At 41.1% G+C, this 19,466-nt stretch overlaps 1 protein-coding gene across 1 annotated transcript in view; it reads right to left on the bottom strand.

Annotated features, from left to right (window-relative positions):
- Nucleotides 1-19,235, bottom strand: part of PPARG (peroxisome proliferator-activated receptor gamma) — a 24,972-nt gene extending 5,737 nt beyond the window's left edge. The window contains exons 1-5 of the mRNA XM_010008843.1: nt 19,011-19,235; nt 17,003-17,172; nt 15,184-15,322; nt 6,678-6,877; nt 2,229-2,679 (exon numbers count right to left, since the gene is read on the bottom strand). Coding sequence (XP_010007145.1) covers nt 2,229-2,679; nt 6,678-6,877; nt 15,184-15,322; nt 17,003-17,172; nt 19,011-19,230 — 1,180 coding nt within the window. The 5' untranslated portion in view covers nt 19,231-19,235. The remainder of the gene's footprint in view (nt 1-2,228; nt 2,680-6,677; nt 6,878-15,183; nt 15,323-17,002; nt 17,173-19,010) is intronic.
- Nucleotides 19,236-19,466: the final 231 nt, after the last annotated feature.

Genomic DNA, 19,466 nt, shown 5'->3' with positions numbered 1-19,466 from the left:
TCTTCATTTTAGAGCTGTGGCTCAGCCAGCCTGGCAGAGACAGCAGAACTAACATAATTCCACTGGGCCATGAGAGATTCACCTGGAACTTGGGAGTCTCTACTTTCACAAGCTGGTTTTCTTTAAAGATATTTGTACACAGGATTTCTTGAAGTGGCTTAAATGTTCCAGGATTCCTGCAGCTGGTAAACTCCTTGAGTAACACGAGCTGTTTTGAAACCCTGTTTTCCACGAAATAATCCTAGTTCAATATCCATATAGTTCCTACAGAAATGAAGCTCTGCATGAGCAAGGCTCTTACAGAAACAAGAGCATCTAAGAAATGGGATTGCAGATCCCATGAAATATTGCAGTCCCACAGAATGCACACAGTTCAGTATGTATCATATCTGACTGTAAAGTCCATGATAGAAGCCACTCTTCAATTGGCAGCAAAGCTTAACTGGCTGCAAAATATAAACTCAGTTTTTAAAAATAACTCTCATGCTTAAAAAAAAACAAGTTCTGAATTAATATAGTGACAGATCTTTGTTATCAAGAGCTTAAAGGATGTTTGTAAAGAGAACTGATTTATATGGATTTATATATTTATATGGATTCACTTCAGAATTATTTAAGAACTATCAAATTTCCAGTAGTCCTTAATGAATCTCTGTTGACAAATTATGCTAAAAAAATACTTGTTGATAAATCTGGTTCAGCATAGTCTATTTTTTCCCTCCCCCTGTGGATCACTGTCCTCCTGAGTATTAAAATGTACGATGAGTTCCATCACACATATTTCTCCCCATGCAAACCAAACATCACTGCAGCACTAGCAGGGCCTAACTTTGCAGATTGCAAGTTCCCTTTTTTCAATTAGGAGTGGGTTTTGAGAGGTTCTCTCAAATTTCATTATATTAGAAAATGCAAAATATTGGCATGCTTTCTGTAGTGCCCTAGTAGGCTTGTGTAATCTCTCCTGCCCCATCAAGGCCAACCAAAAATACACCAGTAACAACTTTTCCTTCCTGCATTCATTTGGGGTCCTCAGGAATCATTGTGTTCACAGGTTTGCACAAGAGTTTGCCACTTGTTTGAAGTGGCTTTAGTTAGTCTAACAAACCATCCTGTGATCCCACACTTCCACTGAATGAAGCACCACGCCAGCAGTAACTGCACAGGACTTTAAATAAAGCTGCACCTAATGGTGCAGCCTCCCCAGAATGTCCCTGCTGGGACAAGGGCATCTGGTGTCTATGTGGGGTGGCTCAGACAGAAAGTAGTAACAGAACCCTGCCCGTTGCTCTGGGGAGGACCTGAATCCAGGACATTCAGCACATTCCTCCCATGGATATCTGCAGCACCATTCTATGCTTGGGTGAAACTTCCTTTGTGCCACATCACTGAATTGGGAGCATTGGCCAAGGAGAAAGACCTTCAACCTGACCTGAGATGCATGATCTGATGGCTCAGAGTCGTAGTGGGAAGGATTCTAAGGTAGGAGTTGCTAATCCACAAAACAGAAGAGCTCCATCACCTCAGAGTCAGATAGAACATGCTGACTGTCTTCTGAAAAGCTGAAAGTTCAGTGTCTTTCAGCAAAGTGTTGGAATTCCTCTAGTCTGACACCAGATTGACGCTTTGCTTAAGGCATAATGCACAGACATGGATACAAGCAGAGCAGCTGAGGAATCTGAACAGAGCAGACAGGTTGCCTGTTTTGCTAAGGCTTTAGGAGACCATCATTTTCCAGAGAAATGCATTCTTCCCTTCTCCCCCCCACTTTGAAGGCAAACACAACCTTGCATGTATGAGAAACAAAACAGCAACAATTTAAAAAACAACAAACACCACCAGCATAAAATCCTGTCAGCCAAATGCCATATATACTTTGGAATTGTTATGGACTCGGAGCTATTTGTGTACAACCAGCAAGCCACACAATCTAATGGCAGTGAAATTCCACCCTTCCTGTTTTCAGAAAGATTTTGTTTTCTAACTGAATGAAGTGCTGATTCAGCAGGCATTTCCAGCTCCACCATTGACATCAGGTCGTTTACATTCTCAGTTTCTGCCTGAAACTGAAAAAAAGGCAAACACCACCAAGAGAGCTGAAAACTGATGAACTACTATGTGTAAATAAACTGACTCCCACCCAGCAGTGCTGAGCACTTTCCTGTTTGGACAGGAAGTAAAAGTGTCAATTCTTTTATCAAAAAGATCATCTTAAATAAGACAGCACTTACCTCCACTTAGTATAATGACAGCTATAAATATTGCCAGGTCACTGTCATCTAATTCCAGTGCATTGAACTTCACAGCAAACTCAAACTTGGGCTCCATAAAGTCACAAAAAGGTTTTCTCAGGCTCTTCAGGAACTCCCGTGTCATGAAGCCTTGTCCATCAGATATAAGAACTCCGTCTTTATTCATCAGAGAAGCCAGGAGCGTGTATATGATCTCGTGGACCCCGTATTTCAGGAGAGTCACTTGATCATTCAGGTCAAGATTCACAAAACCTGGAATGTTCTTGGCAAATTCTGTGATCTCCTGCACTGCCTCCACGGAGCGGAACTGGCACCGCTGGAAGATGCGAATGGCCACCTCTTTGTTCTCCTCCTGCAGCGGGGACACGTGCTTGCACTTGATCTGATCTTCTCCCATCATCAGAGAGTTCATGTCATAAATAACAAATGGCTGAAGAGAAGAGGAAAAGACAAATTACTTTCAAATGTCCTGTCTGTGAACGTTTGACTCCTGAGAAACTGCAGTGGCACCCAGAGGTACAACCCATCAGAAAACACTTTGACATCTGGGGGGAACAGCGAGGGGAGGTGACCCCGAAGGGTTAAGTCTTCACAAACCTCTTGCAGCAAAGATTCTCACAAGGTTGAAGTGATTTACAGACAGGACAAGGAGCTTCTGAGCCCTTCTCACATGTTCTGTACATCCATATTATAAAAACAGGACTTTGGAGGATGCTTTTTTAAATCTTAAGGGAAGGAGGGCAAGGAACATGATTTTTAAATGTCCGTGATTTTTCCCCCTTTTTTTTTTCCCCATGTTTTACAGAAGTTCTCTAGCACCACAAACCAAAGCTTGGCATGCTTATTAAGAAAATACTAAAATGTTCCTCCTTTTACCTGAACTGTGCTGGCTTCTGTAAAACCCAATCTAGTCAGTGCCCTTCAGTTTGCACTTCTGATGAGGCAACTTTCTTGTAGAAAGACAGGATGGATTCACATTTTGATTACTTCACCTACTGGCATGTTCTTATCAAGTCTATCTTTCTAGGAAATGCTACAACTAGTGTCAACTTTATGGCATTGATTATCTGATAAATGTAACCTTTTCCTGCTAATTCCTTTAAAAATAACAAAGTTAGGATACATTTAAATTCAAAACACTTGTCAGTGGCAAAAATCCCACAAATACCATGACAGAAACTACAGCAGCACAATTCAGAATGCAGGAATGAGTCTGACTGTGAAATAAACTCAACTGGAATAAATCAATTTTGAAAGATAAGAAAAAAGTAGTGCCAGGAAAACTTAAGTTAGGATCTGGAAACAATCTGTTTCAGAATTAGCAGAATAGGCTCCTGGTTTTAAAGAAGTGGTTAAACGAGGATTTCTTGAAATTATCTGAAGAATCTTTTCCTTAGAGGATAAATGGTTCATTGCTGCACTGGAAAACTATCTACTGATATTAAGAAGTTTGCTGCCATAATTAATTAGTAAAAATGCAAGGAATTATATGACTGGGATAATGCATTTTTTTGATTTAAGATCCCTTATGACTACAGATTCCAGTGCCTCATTGACAGGCATGCTCATTCTCATGCTTTCAGAGTCACTAGATGCTGCAGAAGAGATTCCAAACCAATCCCAGGCTTCCAACACACAGGCACTGGTCTTGTCCCACAGAATCAGCTTCTATTCCCATCTGATTAAGCTGGCTTTGGAGCCAAACCAGTGCTAAATTACTAAGGAATTTTTAAAACTGGAAATAGCTCCTTTCTTTAGAGCCTGGTGGAGCCTTCTGAAGAGGATGTCCCTACCTGACAGATAGAGGTTACTGCTCCCAGTTGTGCAGGTGGAGCCTGGGACAGTGTTTGCTCACCTCTTTTGGGCACAGAGGACACAAAGGTCCTACCTGCTGGCATGAGGGAGGGAGGGATGACAGACAGCAGGAGCTCTGTCTGCAAACTGAAATGGTGACATCTGCACTAGAGGGTTTCAGCTCTCAAAAGGGTTGAGTGAAGTCAGTACTTGCTGCTTACAAGACCAAAGGAAGCAGTGCTGCCACTTCTACAGTGACCACAGCCAACCAGCTCCACACTGGGAGGTGCCAGTGGGGTATGACACTGTTTTCCCCTTGCACTGGGAGTTCAGTGTGGAACTGAAAACATAAACACACCTCCCTGAGAGAAGGCAGGGAGATAAGGTGTTTTTCAACATGTAACACTGTTTGAGCAGCAGAAAAAACATAGATATCTGTACACATGTATATGTACACACATCAAAAGGGTGGAAGAAGAAGACTGCAGAGGAGGCTTTTAAAATGCACATTTTAGTACCTGTAAGCCATTCCTTTCTTTTCTTTCTAGATCTGAAGTGGGAGCACTAAGTACAAGAAAAAGTAATCAGTGCTGTGCATGCACATGTGCTCCAGAAAGACTAGACTATGCCACAGCCCTGCTGACATTAGAAGAGGAAAATCAAGAAAGAGTTCAACATTGCTAAAGAAGCAATGAACTTCATGAGTAGAAACTTACATCCAATGAGCACTGTGCAGCTCAGAAGGGGATGAGTTAGTCATTTTAGTTTTGACACACTCATCCTATCATTTTCACTTAAAGCAGATGAAATAGCCATTAAAAATAAAACCAAAACATAAAATTAAACTATGCCCATAGTGACCAGCTGGCTGTCCCAGGACACAAAGTCCATTTACAGTTCAACTAACGTTGCAACATTAAATACTGAGTGTCACTTTTTCAGTGCTCTTCTGTTTTAAAGACTTGAAAACCTGCAGCAATGGGAAGCTGATTTCTACATCTTATGTTTTATTGCTGTATTCTAACCCAGCAAGTCTCAGAAGAGCCAATGAGCAGCAGGACACCCTTGAGGACACTGTGTATCGACTGTACCAGGTGCATTGATGTAACTTTCAGCCCTGACCAAGCTGTGAAAGCCCCAAGGTTTGGTCAGTGCCCAGCACAGCAGAACAGCAACCCACACACCCACTGATGGCTGGGACAGCTTCCTAGAACCTTACAGAACTAAAGTAGAATTTGTGGATGCACCTGGGGCCTCAGAATCCAACTTCCCAGAGTTCTAAACACACGTCTGGGAAAATGGGAGAGGAGAGGACCTGTAGGTAACCCTGCCCAGACTCCTGTCACCTCCATACCCAGCAGGCAGCTGCAGGGACAGGAGCAGATCTCCTGCTGACATTTTTCACATTAAGAGAAGTAAACAAGATGTATAATTACACCCCCCACTTCTACTTCCCAATGTGGGTACATAGTTACTAAGAAGACACTTAAAAACCCCCTAAATTCCTGTGTTAATTCCCAGTCACACTAACGATTTAGAGAGGGAACTGTGGGAAGACTTGGTAAAAGCAACACCCCCAAGTGCACTGAGTTTATCAGATTTCTGCAGAATAAATAACCTCTGCTAGTTCAAACTAGGTATACTCCATGAAGGAAAGTTACTCCAACTGTAAGTGTCCACCAGATAGGAAATTTTTATGTGAGGGGTACAACCAAATTAGGGGCAATATTTGAATGATGATTTTAACAATCTTTAAGGACAGAAAGCCTAAAAAAACCCTGCAAATTCTTTCCTATCTTTGAAATGATTAAAGAAAATAAAATAGTCTGTTGTAATCCTGACACAAAGATTTCTGCTGATGATTCTAGAAAATACATCAAACTAAGAGTTATAAATTTTGGGAAACTATTTTGCTCTTTAGGTATTAAAACAGTGACAAAATGGAAGACTTATCATAATCACCAGATCTTATTTTCCTCCTCCTCACTTATACAGGAGATCGTTAGGTATTGCCAGTGAAGTTCCCAAAGCAACCCACAAGCACAACCTCTATTCATTACTTCTTAAACATTTTCTTCTACATTCTCCTAAAATTCAAATGGCACCAACAGAAGGTACTGATTTGGTCCAGGATAACCCAGTTAAATGCAGGAAATCCTCGAAGCATGACAAGAGCAAGCATCATAGTTCAGGGTAGTGATGCTGTTGGTGCTGGAAATCATTTGATACGAAAAAGAACATTCCTTTGGGAAGAGCTGGGAATGATGGTGTGTGTGACATGGCTGCTTGATCCTGACAGCTAGATAGCCAGTGTAACAGATAGTGTGGGAGATAACCTTTGGGGAAGGAGAAGGAAAACGGGAAGAGCGGAGCAGGAAAACCAAAAAGGTTAAGCTGACCTTCAAATTCTTGTACCAGTTTCAACTATTTTATTAGGTGAACTTGGAGTTTTTTCAAATAATGTTTACTTATCCTATCTCAAAACATTTCCTGTGTTTCAGACACAGCTTGAAATATGTAACTGCCAACAGCAAACTTTTGTTTTGTTTTGCAAAAAAGGGCGGGTTGTCAACCTGGTAAATGGTTTACTCCAAAGCAAAGCAAAAACGAAAAGCAGAAAGGGAGGGAACTGACTGATTTGTCTGTCGTCTTTCCTGTCAGGATGGCCCTCGCCTTGGCTTTGGTGAGAGGGAAGGACTTGATGTAGGAGTCATACAGGTGCTTGGCCAGCGCCCGCAGATCCGCAGATTCGGGGTTTAACTGGTCGATGTCGCTGGAAATCTCTGCCAAGAGCTTCTCCTTCTCTGCCTGTGGCATTCGCCCAAACCTGATGGCTGAAGAAGATGACAAGTGATTACTAGAGCTACAGTTGCACCTAAAACCACCTGCAATACCTACTACCAAGTACCTGGCTGCTGATGTCACCCTTTGTCATCAGCTCCTTAACAAAACAGGTGAGTAAGAAAAGATTCTTTTCTCCAGTGACACCAGGCAAAAGAGCTGAAGTGCTTTAAAGAAATGTAAACAAACATCTCCAAGAGGAAATAATCCCTGTGCCCAAACAGTAGGATTACAATATCTCCCTTGGAAATGCAAATCTGTCGTGTGCTCACCTGAAGAGTTGGTGAAAACCACCAGTCCTACCTCCAATCTAAATAAAACACAAGGAATCTTGAAGATTCCGGGTGGGACCCACCCTGCAGCCTTGTATTGTTTTGGGGAAATCAACATATGGATCTCAGATTCTTCACTTGTTTAGAAACAAAACACTCACATGCCTTGCAGGAATGAATTTCCACATCGTGCAACAGAGCTTAAAGCAGCAAGTGCTGTAAAACGTTAGCAAAAGAATTAAGGAATGAGAAAGAAGTTTGTGCAGGGAATCAGAAAGCCAGGAAAGGCTGAGTTCTTCATGGTGCCTGCAGTACTGGAAGAACAGGAAATGGTTCTCCCTGCTCACAGGAGCTCACAACTGCAAAATATCAACACAAGGATGCTGCAAACCTCCTGATTTTACACCTACCCAAGGCATGATTGGTTCCTGTGGGGACTGACTTGGGAAATGTTTCCAATGATCAGTCGAGATCAAGAGTGATTTGTCATATGATAGTTCATTAAACAGAATTTGGTTTATTTCACAAAACCAAAACAGAACAGAAGAGCATCAAAACAAAAAAAAAAACAGAAGGAAGAAATAAAGGTTGGCATTTTGGCCTTAGGAGGAAATAGAAACATTGTAAATCCTTTTGCAGCAATTAATGTCTTCCCTGAATAAATTGCTGTTAAGATCAGACATATTATGATCATATTACACCAGGGACATTCATTTTGAAAATGAGCAGCCACTTCCTTTCATGAGTTTGCTTGCAGTGTGCTGATGGACAAAAATGACACTGGTTTTTCAAGGATAAACAATTGTGTCAGAAAACATAAAACCCCAATTTGTCATATATGATACTTATTGATCAATTCCCTCACTTCATGGCTGTAGCACCAGGGTTGTTTATTTTTACAGCTGTACTGCTCTTCCAGCAAACTTAGTCTCTGCATGCTGTAGAGTTCATATTTGCTTGGGCATTCCTAGAGCTAACACATCAGAATAAAAATCATCATGAAAGGAAACCTAGTTCAATAGCTACAAATTAACATATTCTATTTCCCACCCCTCCCCAGAAAACGTCTGTTGCTTCTCATGTTTTCATAGGGGAAATTCTGAACCATTGCCAGCTGATATTTGTTTTGCATCATATATACCCTGGCATATGTAGGGATTCTTTTCCTCTCTTGTGGGAAATGCTTCCTTCATCAGCTCCTGACAATGGTTTTCAGGGACATGTCTCTGTCCTCCTTCCTTCTGAGAGCAAAACATTTGAAGAAAACTTATTAAGGTCATATCAGTTCCTGTGCTCAGAGACTGACACCACACTGTGCAGCACCATGGGGATGGGGGAACATATGGCGGGGGCAGTGATGTGTAAAAAACTGATAGCTGCTCGTGGCAGGTGGTGGAACTGGAGGATCTGCAAGGTCCCTTCCAACCCAAACCCGCCTGGGATTCTCTGATCCATATTTGTACTCAGTGTAACCTAAATAAACAAAGGGGGAAAAAAATTCATCCTAACTATAAAAGAATGAATTCAGCTACACAAGCTTCCACAGACACTGAGAATCAAAGCTATTTTGGTGTGTTCATTTCACAGTTAAAAATTCCTGTTTGTCATTAACACAGATCCTTTGAGACTGTTGTGGTGGTTTTTTTAATGTATGGATGTTAATAGCTTTAAGCCTCCCAATACCAGTATCTTCATTTTAGACATTCCTGAAGATGTAAAATGAATTAAGTATGAATATTTAATGAAATATACAGAGTGAAAGCTCACTGGGAATACCTTATAGCATTTCCAGGTATTTTTTCCTGGAGCTTAAAGGGTGATTCAGTAAAAAGAATCAAACTGTCCTCAACATAATAAATTGAAAATATATTATGATAAACACAATGTAAGAAATTGTTACAGTGACAACACATAGGACTAAAACGTGGGGTCAAGAAGGTGTAAAAATAATAATATATAGCTAACAAAAGTGTTAAAGATTAATTAAAAGTCCATGTTGGACAGTGTAGTTTGATGTCTGTTCAATTATTGGCTTCATTAAAAGCTATTATGTTTTCACTAAACCTGATTTCAGATTTAATATTAACTTAAATCTGTGACATTTGTAGGATTATGTCTCATGATTAATTGGTCCACTTTTCAAAGGTGCATTTTGCAGTAGCTTCACCAGTGGGGAAAAAATCATGTGCTACTTTGATGCTTCTGACTGGGTTCTTGCCAACAAATCCAGCTCTTCCTCCCCATCTTTTTTTTTTTTTTGTGGAAGACTTTGCAAACTGAAGACCTAAGTGAAGCCCAGCAAGACTTCTCAGGCTGTTAAAGTGGCGTTTTTAGTCTGGAAAGAAACAGGGCAAGTATTGGCCTCATCTACAGGGCTGCTAAGAAAAAATGGAGCCCAGAGTTGCCCATGTTGATGAAACATTGATGATTCCCAGGACTACACAGAGAGCAATTGATTGTGACCTGAAGAGTTTGAACCCACAGTCAGGAGGATGTAGGGGCTCTGAGGTCCTTTGAGAGGTTTCACATTCATATCAGATACCAGGAGCTTTGGGCCAGAAAAATGTTCTGTTATGCTAAAAACATTGTAAACTAAGTAAACAAACTTGGAAACTACGTTGAGATTTTATATGAAACATATTTGTAACATTATATACAATCTCTTTGCATTATGTTTGCAATTCATGAGGCGCCCCTGGTGTGACTTCTTGTCTTAGAAGCTTGTTCTGGGGTTTGCAGAAGCAAGTTTATCATCTGGATTCTCACTGGCATAAGTGTCTCTTTCATCAGGGTTATTTTTACAAACCAGGGATAAAAAGAAAGGGACAGTATATTGCTTCCCCTTCCTATATTTTAATATTAACTCAGGTCTAAAATAGTTCCACACTTCTGCAAGGCATTAAAAACCATTTCTTTTCTTTTTTTAAAATCTTTTTTTCAGTTCTTCTTCCCCCTCTGCATTTCAGCCTTTTAACAAAACGTTTCCTGAAACATTCCCAAAGCTGCAGCACAGTAACACACCAGCTATGGCTCTGGTCACTGGAACAGAACTCTTGGATGTAGAGATTGTATGGAAAAGATGAGGGATTGTTTTGTCAGCAGACACCAAGTGACCCAGCTGTGGGACTGCGTTCTTTGAAAGGACAGAAGCCAGCCTGGTAACAAACATCTTGCTACAAAGTCACAGGTGGGTGACTAAACCAGTGCCTGTTTATTCCAAGTTTGCCCAAATTGAGGGGATTAGTTTCTTTCTTAAACTGCTGACAGTTTTACACATAACCCTCTTAACTGTTGCACTGATCCTGCCAGGGTAAAACAGGTTTACTGTGAGTTTTGAGGGGAACTCAGCCTAGTGTGAGTACTGTTTTCTGAGTGTGCTCCTTAACCTGTACCTGGTCCCTGTGCAGAGTCCTCTGTACCCTCTCTCCAAGAGTCTCTTGGAAAGCCAGTTATTTGTGCCAGCACCGTGGTATTGCTCAACAACAAATTGTTGATAGTTCTCTGCTACAAGTTTACAACAGCACTGGTACAGAATTTATAATGGATGACAACTTACACTGTGTTTATTTTTTAGATGGATTATAAGATTGACTACGGGTGCTCCAGAGTCCCAGAGTTTCCAGTGTGCTTACCTATCCCCAAAAAGGACATCAAATCACTTTTGCAAAGTAGGGATGTGTTGTAAACCTAGTGCTTCTAATATAGAATTATTTCCATTAATTTACAGATTGCATTGGAGTTCATCATACAGTTAATACTTCACTTACTGCTCATGGTTCCAGAGCAGATGTCTTCTCTCATTTATTTTAATTTTGCTTGTGATGGAGATACTTGTTTTCCTGAGAAGTGCTTTGAGATCTTTGTATGATAAGTGCTATAAAACCACAATATTATTTATTACTTTGCTATTTGTTTCAGTTCCTTGTTGGAATAATTTTTAGGTTTTTGTTTCCATGTGTTTAAGATTTTTTTAATTTTTATAAATACAGTCAAAACCCTCTGAACACTAGTGTTAAATCAGGGCATTGTCTTCACTGTGCTAAATGTTAAGAATGCAAGCACCCTGATATATAATCTATTTTGCAATTAAAGCCCAAAGAAGACTATATCAGATGAGAAATGATTAAGCTACATAGAAATTTGCTATATATATATATTTTTAAGGAATATTTGGCACAGGTTTGGCACAGGGCCTCATGATGCTGATTTTTGTAGGAAGATCAGATTCGTGGTTTGTGGGGTTTTTTAAAGATTATTTAAAATTTAAAATTATTTAAAATTCTTTCTGTGTAAATAAAGAGGGAAAGAAAACCCCACCACAATCAACAAAAAAATAAGCACAACTGCCAGAGGTAGCACTGGATCATACAGCGAGTCTGTTAAAAACCTTGTTGCCTGCCAGCTCAATATCAGACTCGTACGTAAAACAATTCAGCAATAATGAAATCCCTCAGAAATGTCAGAGTATTTTCTTGTGTTTAGTGTGTGAAAACTGGCCTTGGGGCAAAGTGTGTCAAGGATCCTTGGTTCTCCAGGGACTGTATGTATATTAGCAACCCATTGTTTCCACCTGGGCTTGTTTCTTTCTAAATGGCTGTTTTTAGGATGGAGTAAGAGCAGTGGATCTTTCATGATCCACTTTTAAACACTGTCTCTGTTTCATGAACATTTGTGTCTTGGAAGATTTCTGATGGAATTCATGAAACAGGAGAATAAAGTTTCCTAAGCAAAAGGTGATCAGGATCCAAAAGTGTAATTTTAAATATAACAATTCAGTAACAACACAGAGAGTTGTGAACCAAACATTCCTATCCTACAATTGAATAGGGAAAATGATAGTTTTTGAATATTTTAATGTTCAGAATATATTTTATACATATTATATTACTTGCAGCAGATTCTATTCAATGTTGATTGGCACTGCAAACAAAATTTGGGGCAAAATTCAGTTTTGTGGGACTAGCCTGGTAGTTTCCCTTTGAAGAAGTCATTGCCATTTTCAGGGGACTGAGACAAAAGCCAGGGAGAGGTCAGGCACCAGGAGCTTTACAGAAAGAATGTGGGAAGTGGGATTTGGGGAGAGAGGAGAAGTAGGAGGGACTGATGATACTTAGAGAAGTCAGGGTGGGAAAAGGAGAGTGCAGAGGGTGGGCAGGAGTTTACCTGGTGGTTGAGGAAAAGTGCAAGGATGGGTGGCATGACCCTTCTCTGCTGCTTTCTCCACCTCCCTCCTGTGACCCTGACCTCATCTTCTGTTTCCTTGGGCCACTTACTCTCCTTGCTACTCTTCCCTTCTCTCTCCTCCAGCTGCCCTCACAGCAGGCCCAGCTTCCTTCTGTCCTGCAAGGGCAGGAAGGGCAGAAGCAGCTGGTGCAGAGGGTCTGGAAATGCAGCTGCTCGTGCTGCAGGGGTGAAGGGCTGCAGGAGGGAATTTCTTTCACAGTCACAGAAGACTCTGCAAGTTTGGGCACATGTCTGCAGCTGGAACCTAAGATCTCTCTTTCCTTTGGCAGTTCTTTATTTTACCTGCATTTACAGAACTCCCCAAATCTCAGTGATATAAACCCAAGGGTGAATGCAGTCAGACTGTATCTGCTGCCTTGTGTCCTTTGACTTTCTGTGGAAAATCCAGAATCTTTATCCTTACACCCCATTTCATGGCTTGGAGAAGTCCCGGATAGACTGTTCTGTACAGCACACCCCTCTTCTGCTTCTCTAGATGATTTCTGAGCATAAATGAATCCCCAGATAACCTGCAAACACAGTTGCTTGCTCTAGAAAGCTGGGGCAGGGGAAGCTGGGGCAGATCTCTGTCTCAGTTCCGTGGGGGCATGTGAAGTAAGCAAGTCCCTGCTCCCACAGCTGGTACTGCAGACATTGCCATGTGTGCTTCCTCTCTCTCATTATCTGGTTTGACATAGATAAGTACCTTTAGTAGAAGAGGAAAAAAAAAATAAAAAAGAATCTTCTAAAATAAAAGACCCAAGCTTCTGCTTAGTGGTACTTCAGAATACAGTCTGAGCAATGAAGGGTTAAAGGAAGAGCAGCACTGTGGCTAGAGAAGGGAAAACAATACTGAAGGCATGAGAACACTGCTGTCTCTTTAACCTTCAGCCAAGTGGTGTGTAGCATTTATACGTGAGAATATGTGGCTGTGGCTGCTCAGGGTCCCCCTGCACTCCCTGTTCACTCTGCAATATTGTATCTGTGCAAAGGCAGAGCTTGGAACCCTCGGGCACAAACATTCCTCCTTCTGCTTCCAAAGGTTTTCAATTCAGATCAGCTCAATGCCCCATGGACACGACTCTGTCCATGGAAGGTGAGAAGATGTCTGAGTGTCACTGCCAGCATCCAGGGTTACCTTCCTGTGCTTCTTCACACAGGTCTGTGTCTTCAAAGGCAAAATGTTATTCTTTTTTATTAAGTAGTTTGTTTATAAAGGATGGAGGAAGGAGGGTTTCATGCAATGTGATGTAGGTTCAAAAGGCAAATGCAGCAGCACTACATTTATAATATGATATATTATATATAATATACACACTACTAGCTCCCTGTTGGGTGAGCAGATGGAAGGGTTCCTTCAGGCCCTGGGACAAATGTTTTTGCCCTTTCCTCCTCCTCTCTCTGCCTCCTCCAACCTCCCTCAACCAGGGCCCCTGCTTCTGCCCCAGCAGTGGATGAACAGGGAAAAAAAGGCAGGTGAAATGTTCATTTAAAAAATATTTATTGGCCCTTTATGTTACTAAGGCAGAGAGGAGGGTCTTGGCCTTCCCCTTCTGGATGGAACTGCACAGGGTTCCCACTGACATGATTGGAAGCCCTGTTGCTAGGTTATGGGAGAGTTTGGCATGCACCTTGACAATAATAATAATAAAACCTCCCAAATTACTATAAAAATACCCACAGTAGCATTTCAAAATTAGATTTATTTTTAAGCGTTACTGTTGCATCCCAGGAACTCAAAAACCATATTTTCTATTAGCAAAACATTTCCCATAGCAATTTACATTCACTGCATGTATTGACTCTGCAAACCACAGCTCAGCTTTCCTCTTGGGGACAGCAAACTCATTTTTTTATATTGAAAATAATGAAAGTTCTAAAAAAACCACAGAGAAATTATTTTCCCAGTCATGTTTGCAATTCTTTACCCTTAGAATTACATAAGTCTCAATGTTATGACATTTAATTCCTGTTTTTACTCAACTTTGCCAAAGCAAGGCAGCAAAGAATCTTCATTATGCCTTGATGTCCAGACATTTGTAAGTATTTCCACATGGATTGATACATTAATTTTAAAGCTTGAAGGGACTTTTGTCTGAAGAGACAAGAGAGCAGTATCACCCTGTGGTTAATGCTGCTGTGGGGAAGGCAACCACAGGTCCAGGCACAACTGCAAACCCTTTGCTACCTTAGACTACAACATATTCAAAATGGGAATGCTGCTCCCAGCCCAGGGATGGGAGGGGATGTTCCCCTCTGGATAGTGGGGAGGGCAGACAGGCCTGTTGCACAGGAATCACTGCTCTGAGAGGAGAGGCTGACAGCTGGACCTGCTCCCTGACCCATGCACCACGTGCAGGTTGTTTGAGTCACCAACTTTCAGTGAAATCTCTAGTCCATGTTTCATAATTAAATTAGTTTTCCACTTGGAGGAAGAGGGATATTGAGCTATAGCACAGAAAAGAGCCTCACCAGAAAATAAGACAGTGAACAACAACAGTTACACTAGGAATACCTTCAGGAAGAACAACCCACAGTGTAATGAGCAGCCAAGATGGAGATTAAACAAATTCAGCTGTTATATTACATATTATATCAATAAGTGCAAATCTCTGCCTGTCTGAATGTCAGGCTGGAAGCAATCTCCTAGTCTCCTAAACCTTTGGATACATATTCCTAAACTGCCTGAAGTAGGAAACAGAAGACTCCAGATGTCAAAACAGCACATTCAGGAATCATATTCATGTTTCACCTTCTTTCCCAGAGGAAATATGATTGTTTTAAAATCTGCTATGCACACTTACCATTATGTGACATCCCAACAGCCAGGCATTTCTGGAACCTGCAGTATTGACATTTATTCCTGCTTTTCTTGTGGATGCGGCAATTCAGATCACACCTGTCATAGATCAGCTTCAACCTGATTGTCCTTCGAAAAAAGCCCTGCAGGAAACACCAGAGCATGTGAGAGGCTGCAAGAAACTGCAGTGTCCTTGTCTCACTCCTCTTGGCATGCAAAGCACCTTCATGGTTTGGATTTCCCAAGGAACCAGACCCACCCAGCCCCCCTGGGCTCCTCTGCTGATTGGGTCAGACCTTTGCAGCCAAGGTGGAGAGAGGGTTAAAAACCCCAAAGAGCTGGGGAAGCTTGAGGGACCTACCTTGGGAGGTCTGGGACACACTGAGCAGAAGGAACACTGGGCCAAAGGAAGAGAAGCCCCATTTGTTCCACTGCTCATGCCACAATTTGTTACAAAGTGAACACGAAATTTGCCAAACTTGAGGTTTACAACCAATGCAGAAAATCTGCTCTAAATCACAACAAACCCAATCTCTGCCAACAGCAGCTTGATCTCAAGTAAATAAAAAAGGTTATGGGTTATCTGTTTGTTTAAATTTTGTTTCCCAACTAAGTATTTTTTAAACTCTCTTTCAAATATTTATTTTCCTTTTTGAGCCTGAGCACTTAAAGACAGTTTATATTCTTTCACCTATTCCATTTCCTGGGATTTGCACAGTGCTGAACTACTGCTGCAACATTTTCCTTTGGGTTCTGTTTTCTAGTTTCTCATCATTGTTAGGATATGACAAGTTTAAAAGTACATTAGCATGTGAAAAAATCAAAACCCATGGTGCCAAACTCACAGAATGATTGCACAGAATTCCTATGAAGTCTTATAAAGAGAGAAATCATTAAGGAAATCCACAATTCTGTCTTTTTACAGTGTAAAGATGATTTTTAAGATCACTCATAATCAATAAAGTTTATCCAAATTTATTGTACCTTATTCTTAGTGAGAACTAATTTTTCCTCACAGCAAGCAATAACAAGCATAAAGCTAAGTTTTATTTATAAAATTCACTGTAATTTAAGTAATCAACAGCATATTTATTGCTTTATGTGTGTCCCTAATTCAGTGCTATAAATTTTATTTAAGCTCTGCACTTGATCTTTAGTTATTTTCCTCAAGATACTGAAAACAGAGAAGATGTAGATTTCATGTTAACCTCTGTAATATTTTTCTTGGACCTCAGTGTATTATTATGGATTTATTTCTCTGGCATTTCTTTTCTCATTCTTGAGATTGGTCAATTTTTATACCACTCATTTGTCCTTTATGTGTTATATATAAGACTAAACACAATTCACTTTTTAAAAAGCTGGTGGAGTTTTAAAGCAGGAAGCCACCTTTTAAATTCCACTAGACTTTTCTCAGTCACCTAGAAATGTGTAAACTGGGTAAAGAAACCCTAATCCATCAGAATAAGAGAGTCAGAATTTGAAATGGCTCAGGGTGTGGAGCTTTGGAGTCAGGCATGAGCCTGCTTTTGCAGATTCTACAAGTGACCTCCAAGGGAACAGGAACGAAACACACTTGCATAATTGATGAAAGTAGAAAAAAATGCACAAAAAAATTCAAACGTATCAGTGAGATAATTAAAAAAGCAAATTACATTTTAAAAACCTCCCTCTTATCACGTCATGAAGTAGATGCAGGATGTGTGGAACCATTTACGAAAGACCTACTAAGGCCCAAAATTCTCTTCAAACAGCTTTCTGATTTTCCCAAGTGACTGATAAGAGGCAACTTGGCTCAGAACAGCTCCCCTGGGACATCCTACCTTGCAGCCCTCACAGGCGTGGACACCATAGTGGAACCCAGAGGCCTTGTCCCCACACACGCGGCACTCGATCGCCATCAGGGAGTTGGAAGACTCCTCGTGAGGTTTGTTGTACAACTGAACTTTTTCTGAAAAATAGGGTGGGGAAGGAGGCTCCATTTTGATTGCACCTGTGGACAGAGAAGATATGAATGATGAACTCAGGTGATAATTAAATAGAAGCAGCAGCAAGGCATAAGCACAAGCAGTCACAGGATTCATGGCCAGGCTGACAGGACTGCTGCAGCATACAAGCAGTACGCAAAGATGGGAAAGGCTGCAAAGGTCTAGGCAGCTGTTCCACTGGCAGTAAATAGGCTGAAAACCTTGGAGAGGCAGATTCTGATGTAGAAAGTGTATCACAGAGGGATGATTTGAAGAGAGGGATATTAAAAATTTAGAGATGGAGACATGGAGCTTCAAAGGCCTCCCTTTTGCTCAGCATCCAGGCTGGCTGCATTGCTTGAAGGTGCCCAGAACTGCAGGGACATGGCCTGGAGTTCCTAATCTAGTGTAAATAATATTGAAGTATCCAAAGGATCTACACATTGAATCATCTGTAACTAGGTAATATAGATATTCAATAATAAGATGTGAGATTTTTAAACAAACTTCTCTCTCTCTCCTGGGGAGCACTGTTCAACTTTGGATGCACTGTTCAACTTTCTCTCTGAAAGTTTCTAATTAAGCAATTTGTACTATGGAACAAGCCCAAACAACCAAATATAGTATTTAAATCAATCATCAGTGGTCACAGAAGAAAGCTGGGACATTTGAGATGATAACATTACATCAGATCATGTCTCAGCAGTGATGTAACAGACACAGCACCACACTAAGGTGAACTTTTTTCTTTTCCAGACTGGCTGCACTATCCAAACTAGGCAGTTTTCTTTCCTATATAAACTAGGAAAATAAAAGAAAGTGGAAAGTTACCTAAGTAAAGGCAAAGGATTTATCCTACTTAAACTCTACTTCCCTCTCTTGCTTGTCAACTCAGATGAAGCCAATATTCCTACTCCAGCAGCACCTGAGGCCATTTGCAATTTAAAAGCTACCCATATTAATAATTAATAATCTGTGTATGGTGGGGCATTTTTTAACAGCCAGGATATTTATTCTGCAGTAGAATAGTTCTGTAGAACTTCAAAGGAAAATTCACACACCACACCTGGAGTGTTGTGTCCAGTTTTGGGCACCTCAATTCAAGAGAGATCTCGAGGTGCTGGAGCCAGGACAGAGGAGGGCAACAAAGCTGGTGAAGGGCCTAGAGAATAGATCTGATGAAGAAGGCTTGAGGGAGCTGGGAATGTTTAGTTTGAGGAAGAGGAGGCTGAGGGGAGACCTCATCAGTCTCCACAACTACCTGAAAGGTCATTTACAGAGGTTGGTGCTGGTCTCTTCTAACAGGTAATTAGTGATAGAACAAGAGGGAAGGGCTTCAAGTTGCAACAGGGCAGGTTTAGACTGGACATGAGGAAAACATTTTTCACAGAAAGAGTAGTCAGACCCTGGAACAGGCTGCCCAGGGAGGTGGTGGAGTCACCATCCCTGGGTGTGTTTAAGGGTCGTTTGGATGTGGTGTTGGAGGATCTGGTTTAGGGGACAACTTTGTAGAGTAGGGATGATGGTTGGACTAGGTGATCCCAAGGGGCTTTTCCAACCTGAATGGTTCTATGATTCTAGAAGATGCAGGAATAGGAGACTGGAGGTTTTCAAACAAATGGTGGGGTTCATGTGCCTAATACAAAGTGTTCCATGACATGGTAGATATTGAATCCCACATCTCCAGCTGCTGCTCTGGAAAGGGGCAGGTCTGCTAGATGTTTTCTACCTTCCCTATCTGCCTTGCAAGAATGTCTTGCAGACACCTCTGAATACTTCTAACTCCTTTTGCTCAGAGTGCACTTCCCAGAGAATGAAGCAAATGCAAACACGAAAGAAATACTAAAAAAAAATTAAAGCCTACTTTGGCAATCCTGGAGCTTGATATCATATTTGTAATCAATGCTTGTCTGATCAGTTCTTGCCAGAGGAATATCTTCATAGTGCGGCGAAGAAATGCTTGAGAAGTCAACAGTGGTGAAGGGCTTTATGTCAAAGGAGTGTGTATGATCATCCATGGCAGACAGATCCACTGGACTAATTCCAAAATTAATGGGCCAAAACGGCATTTCTGTGTCAACCATTGTAATCCCTGAAAACAAGCAGAAGAAACAGCCACTTTAAAAGAAGGTGGTTATCTCTGTAGTGAGTTCAGGCCCCACAGCTGCGTCCAGTTGTCTCATGTCCACAGGGCTGAGACACAAATACAAACAGGAAAAGTAACCATCTGGTTAAAAATAGCCACACAAATAACCATCAATGGGCAGATGAAATACAATGGCATTTTAACAGTATGACTGATAGAACATTGATGTGCTTT

This window comes from Chaetura pelagica, unplaced genomic scaffold (assembly GCF_000747805.2).
Source record: "Chaetura pelagica isolate M959 unplaced genomic scaffold, ChaPel_1.0 scaffold52, whole genome shotgun sequence".
NCBI lineage: Eukaryota > Metazoa > Chordata > Aves > Apodiformes > Apodidae > Chaetura > Chaetura pelagica.
Note: the sequence above shows the minus strand (reverse complement) of the source record. Positions and strands in the feature narration are given on the sequence as shown.